General features: G+C 40.3%; 1 protein-coding gene across 1 annotated transcript in view; it reads left to right on the top strand.

The window, feature by feature from the left end:
• The first annotated feature begins 4,725 nt into the window (after positions 1–4,725).
• CAVIN4 (caveolae associated protein 4) overlaps positions 4,726–6,685 on the top strand; it is a 41,758-nt gene continuing 39,798 nt past the window's right edge. Inside the window, exon 1 of the mRNA XM_068236691.1 lies at positions 4,726–5,224. Coding sequence (XP_068092792.1) covers positions 4,820–5,224 — 405 coding nt within the window. The 5' untranslated portion in view covers positions 4,726–4,819. The remainder of the gene's footprint in view (positions 5,225–6,685) is intronic.

Below are 6,685 nucleotides of genomic sequence, written 5' to 3'. Positions count from 1 at the left end.
AGTTCATCTTTCATAGTGCTCTGGGGCCAAAGTGTGTGCCATCACAGCCTAGCCTAGACATTACTGGCAGATTGGGGTTACATAACAATATACAGCAATATATAGATATCAGAAGAATACCGATGCTGAACCCTGGATAATTATGATAAAAATGGGTATTCTGATTAATGTATAATGTTCTGCTATGAGTTGTTATGGGTCAAGATGAAGGGCTGGTCAAGATTCAAATATATCTTTCTTGTGTGGATGAGTTCTCAAGGAATCCTAAACTTAATGAGTGTATGCACTTGATTGGAATAGCACAAACTCTAATTCACTAATCTTTTTGAAATCCTTGCTGTTGTGACCAAAAAGACATTTTTTAACAAATGACAGAAAAGGTTTTCTGGATTAGGTTTCCAGAGCTCCATTATCCAGCCTCATTCTCACTCATGATTTATATTAATTCTGTCAATGGGTACACCTTACTGCATTTACACATCCTAAATACCTTTGTGTGTAGACACCCACTAAGATTGTCAGCCACAGGAATCTCAACTTGATCCCTAGAGTGACAGTTACAGCGTTGAGTGTGGTGCAGACGTGTCATGAGGCTATTGCTATAGAAGGGGAAGTGGGATGGCAGTGTGGTGCATGATAGAGCTGCTTCCAGCGCGAGAAATGAGGAGGGGAACAATGGGCACGGGCATCTGTTGGGCATTTTTGTTGCTAAGAACCAGCATGCTTGATAATTATGCTACATCAAGAGACACTCCTGTATCGTGTTCAGCATTTATCAGTTCTTGGGGATCATTCAGATTGCAATAACATTCAGGGCCATTTATAACAGTTCTTTTAAATGTATACTAACTTTGACATTAGGGATTAGCCCACAGGAGTGATGAAGAAACAGAAAATATGATACCATTTCCTATTTGTAAAAAATATTGACCATTTTTTTTTAAATGTACTATCTAATGGAGAAAAATACTGATGTCTTGCAGGCAGATGGTTAACTACAAAAGATGGTTAAAAACAGACCAAAGAATCTTCTCGATACAAGGGCTATTTAATAAGGGATTGACCTCACCTTCCTTCTATACATAAGATTTTCTATGAAGTATGATCCTGCTTTATGTGAGCAAGAAGTAGGTCCTATGTTGTATCACTTCTGCTCATTGATTTATGTCAAACACACATCCAGAGCCACTGGTGTTCAGTGTGCCTATCGATTTTACAGAGCCATACTTGGCAAATAAGAGTTTTACAGAGTACCTAGTTACATTGTTGTGAACTTGTACCAACAAAATTTTATGATAGTCTAAAAGACACCTGAAAGCTCCTAACTTAAAAGGTTTTTTTAGTAAGTTTGGATCCAAATCCTGTGAGCAAAATTATTGTACATTTTTTTGAAACTAATGAATGTTATAAATCCCATATCAGTAACGCATGTAATGCTTTGTGCTTTAGAGCAATGTTTCTCAACATTATTACAGCATGAATTTCTTTATTAGAGACATGGGGCCATATGCAATTCGAGGAGATAAGAAGCTTAAAACATGCAAGCTTCTTATCTCCTCACATCGTTCAGGATTTACCGCCAAATTCAATTGCCAGTTTCACATGAGCAATGTTCTTGCGTAAAGGAGCATAACTCAGGAGAATACTAGGTATTCACTGAGCGATACTCCTGTGTAGTGAGCGATGTGGATCGAGGCATTTATGCTGTGGAGCTGTCCTTCAGCACCACACCACTGCAGCCTCGCTCCCCTGGGAGATGCACGCGCACCCACCGCAATAGCCATCCTTTATTCTTACCCGCCATCCATTGCCTCCCGCCGCTTATCGCTACCCGCGGGACACCCCAGTGTTGCCACTGCCATCCTCTTTTTAAGGGGAGTCCCAGCAGAAGAATCTTTGAATCTCCCGCTGGGGCTCCTCATTCGTTCACTAGGTGGCCCAATGAGAATCATCCTGATTCTTATTGGACCAATGAGAATCATTCTGATTCTCATTGGTCCAATTAGATTCATGCGGCGAGACGGGAACGATGGAGGTATATTTTTTTGTTAAATTTTAAATTGGTAAGGAGTCAAAACTGACTCCTTTACCTATTTAAATCCCTGGCATCTGGGGTGTCCTTACTAAAGGAGGCTCCCAGATGCCAAAATCAGCCTGCAGACACCGGCGATAGGACCTTTCACCTGCTTAGAGCAGGTGAAAAGTTTACACCTATGTTTGGCTTTTCTCCTGAGTTCCCTCCTAGGTGATAATTTCACACTTTGGTCCATATGCAATTAACTTTTTCATCTGAGTTATCTCCTAGGAGATAATTTCCATCTTCTCTTTAAACAAACTTTTCAGCATTTTACAATTGGAAAAGTACCCAAAAGTTAGTGAAAAAGTACTATCAAATTTATTTTGAGTGTTTTCTTTCTTGCTGGTGGCTTAAAAGGTGTTTTTTTGTTGTGAAAATATCACCTTGGAGAAAACTCAGGAGAAAAAGTTAAGTGCATATTGGCCTTTGTCAATAAAAGTTATTTTAAACAGAAAATTATCTTTTAGGAGAAAAGTTAAAAGTTAAAGTTTAAAGTGAATTGAACAAGGGTTGTTTTTTTTTTTGTTTTTTTGTATTGTAGTCTGTGTCTCCACTGGGGTGATTTTTTTTCAACTCTTGTTACTGTGGCCTCGGTAGATTTGTGTCTTTAATATGAAATCTGATAGACCTGTAGCAGAAAATGAGGCAGAGCAATAAAAACTAGTCAGGGGTTCTTATTCTTCATATGCTATAAAGACGATGTTGCTGTTTGTGTCACTCTAAAGAGATTTCTCTACTTCCTGTATTCATGCTAATTGATTTCAACAGATAGGGGCACAAGGCAGCTATAAAATGAAAAGGGTGGTTTACCCCTTATTATACTATCGAAAACTAAAATGATCATTATACCAGGAATAAAGCTTCAAGAGGTACGACAATTTACCACTTCCTCAAAAATTGCCAAAGGCGGCAGTAGAAAGCATTGCTTCAGAATGAAAGGTCTGGACATCTTCCCTAAGGACCCGTTTCCACTTGAGCCGCACGTGTCTGCAAGAAGAGCGGCGGCACTTCCGGGTCTGTGGGTACGCAGACGAATCCCTTCAGCCATGCCATGCACGGCTATGGGATTTTCTCAGCCTCCCGCACCATTGCGGATAGAAATGCCAGCCGAATCGCTAGCGCAAGCGATTCGGCCGGCGGCGCTATTGTTTCCTATGGCAGAGTTTCCCCACATAATTTGCCTACGGGGAAACTGCGGATTCTGTGCGGAAACAGCACAAGTGGAAACGGGCCCTCAATCCCAAGGGCCTTAATGCAGTATTCTTGTGAAGCTCATTTTTGGATGAAAGCTAGAGAACACACAACTGATATAGTAGCTTTACACATTGCCATGAAGCCTTCCTTTCATCTCTTGCCCCTTTTGCTTCCTCCTATCCCAATCACCTTGCTGCAGATTTTTTTGTTTGTTTGTATTTATAAAGCCCCAACATATTAGGCAGCGCAGGGAAATCAATACATTTAAGACTAGGTTGTTTATATAAAATAAATATTCAAAATCTGCAGCATCAAATATTGAAATATACAGTATATCAGGGCTACATGAGGCAATGCATAACATAGCATAGTTAATGTCTGTTCAGTTTATTACAGCTTTGCAGTAGAAGTGACCTTAGCATGGTGAGATGCGTTCCAGCCTTCATCTACGTTGATTTGGATGCTGCTACATTTTTACACATATTATTTTGGTTCTTTACTAACACTAACTAACTATTGTGTTGGTGTTCAGCGAGCTGGTTTTCTGAATGGCATCTGACACCCACATTTCCATTTTCACGTATTTTGTCCTGATATCCTTTGAAGGACAAAAATGTTGACATTGTTGTGCTGCTATAGTCATTAATGTAAAAGCACACTAAACTCATTGATATGCTTTGTGTAAACAAAAAAGATTTGATTCTCCTGCTGTGACGTGAATGAATTATTTCAAAGTTTTGACAGCGGTTCTTTAGCCATTTTGATCATAGTTAAAACTTCACCTTGAATAGCTTCCCTGAGCATTAGAGACTTCTTAGCATGCTTGAAAGTCTGTGCAGCATGTGCCAGAGAGTTTGGTTACACATCAGTACAAGTTACTGCTTGTTTTTTAACACACACGCTAATCAGTCACTGCTAACAGAATTGCACACCAATTGATTTTACACTGGAACTGCGCATATAAATGGACACTTGGCTATAAGATCCACATAGAATAGGTTGCTTGACAAGCAGAAACAAAAACTTAATTTTGACTTGTCTTGCATTCATTTGTTTGTAGACAGCTGCCAGTTATGAGTGAACAATATCTTAAATATTTTCAGTCAAAGCTGTTTGTTGTGCTACCTTGCCTGTGAAACAGGCATACTCTGTAACTTAGTATGCAGGGCACATTTAGTAATAGTGTGGTGTTTTGTATACTACACTAACTAATGCTAGTAACCTGTTCATTGAGGATGATTCAACAGATGGCTTGGAACTGAATATTTCAGTTGACTACCCCACAGTATTTTCTTTCATGGATTTATTACACAGAGCATGGTTCCTAATTTTAGTGGTTTGGTATTTCATAAGGCATGTTGACCACAGCTCTCGGTGCTTGAATGATGAGTAGTTATAAATGTCCTCCCAACCTCCTGGGGTGGAGCCTTCTATTTTATGTGGAAGGTATTCAGAGGCAGCTGTCTCTGTTTGCTCTGATGCCAGAATTGTTCCTCCAGTTCTAAACACTAACAGGGGACTCCAGCTCCTGCACATCCAGCCGACAAAATGGATCACAATGAAGCGTCTTCAGATAAAGTCAATCTGAACCGTTTATCAATTGTCTCAGAAGATGATGAAGATCATGACTCTGCCCTGACTATTGTTGCTGTTCTTGAAAAAGTGGCCACCATTGTGGATACTGTGCAGGCCAGCCAGAAACGAATCGAGGAACGTCACAGAGAAATGGAGAATGCAATCAAGACTATTCAAATTGACCTTCTAAAACTTGCCCAGGCTCACAGCAATACTACCTACACAGTGAACAAACTACTGGAAAAGACTAAAAAAGTTAGCACCAATGTGAAAGATGTAAGGTCTCGAGTAGACAGACAGAATGATCAAGTGCACAAGGTAGAGATAAAGCAAGAAGAGATGCTGCGAAAGAACAAATTCAGAGTTGTCATTTTCCAGGTAAGAATCATCAAGCCTCATTTTGTGTGTGTGTGTATGTGTGTGTGTGTGTGTGCGCGTGCGTGCGTGTGGATAGATAGATAGATAGATAGATAGATAGATAGATAGATAGATAGATAGATAGATAGATAGATAGATGTCCTTGGTATCTGGCACCGGAGGGGGTCACCTGATGCCGGATACATGTGCTAGCCAGTTGCTTGAGCAACCAGCCAAAAAAGCACAAACCTCCCATCCCATGCATGATAAAATACTTACTGATCATCGGGCAGCATCTTCTACCCATCCTGTAGCTCTTAGCTCCCGACAGGTCACGTGACGTGCACTGATGCCGCTAGGGGCTACAGGTAGGTTAGAAGATGCCACCCAGAGGCTCGGTATGTATTTTGTGCCCTGCCACCCTCCCAAAACCTCCCATGCACAGTCTTCATTATCCCCTCAGGCATGCCAGTTAGTTGAGACATCCAGTTGCCTGAGTTTTGAATAATGGGGACTTAATATATTATTTAAGTTTAAAGGGACTCCGAGCAGTGCAGAAACTATGGAAAGATGCACATCATTTTAAAGCTCTCTTTCTCCTCTTTCCAATGATATATAAACTGCCACCCTACGCCTTTTAGTTTTCGCTATTTTCGCGATTGAAATTGCCGCGGCCGCGATTTCAATCGCGAAAATAGAGAAAACTAAAAGGCGTAGGGCGATGATTTAGGTGTCGCCAGAAAGAAGAGAAAGAGAGCTTTAAAATGATATCCATCTTTCCATAGTTACTTATATTACACAGGGCGACTTTTTCCTAAAGTCAGCAGCTTCATTCTGCTGAATGGAGCTGCTGACACTGGGGAAAGTGTTGTCCTGTGTAATACAAGTAACTATGGAAAGATGGATATCCTTTTAAAGCTCTCTTTCTCCTCTTTCTGGTGACACCTAAATCGTCGCCCTGCGCCTTTTAGTTTTCTCTATTTTCGTGAATGAAATCGCGGCCACTGCAATTTCAATCGCGAAAATAGCGAAAACTAAAAGGCGTGGGGCGGCGGTTTATATATCATTGGAAAGAGGAGAAAGAGAGCTTTAAAATGATATGCATCTTTCTATAGTTTCTGCACTGCTCGGGTCCCTTTAACTATACTTCATGTGACACAAAACACTCAAGATCAACAGTTTTCCCCTCAGTGTTCGGAAATGAATGTATCATCTGGCCACCATATAAATGTTCAGCAGAGTGCTAGTTATTAGGTGGATATAACAGGCTTCACATAAACATGTAAAATATGCTGATTAAACATATTATTAGGAGCCTGGCATTAAACAGTAAAGTGAGTGAAAGTTATAGGCATCATAGAGTTCTCTTTTTCTACAATTTTATAAATTTGCTCCTCGGTGATCTATAAAAAATGAGTAGCGGCCTCTTGCATACTTCTGTTATACCTTGCAATCTTTATCATTTTTAACAGCTTTTCCGAA

The sequence above is a fragment of the Hyperolius riggenbachi genome, chromosome 5, assembly GCF_040937935.1.
Source record: "Hyperolius riggenbachi isolate aHypRig1 chromosome 5, aHypRig1.pri, whole genome shotgun sequence".
NCBI classification, from domain to species: Eukaryota; Metazoa; Chordata; class Amphibia; order Anura; family Hyperoliidae; genus Hyperolius; species Hyperolius riggenbachi.
Note: the sequence above shows the minus strand (reverse complement) of the source record. Positions and strands in the feature narration are given on the sequence as shown.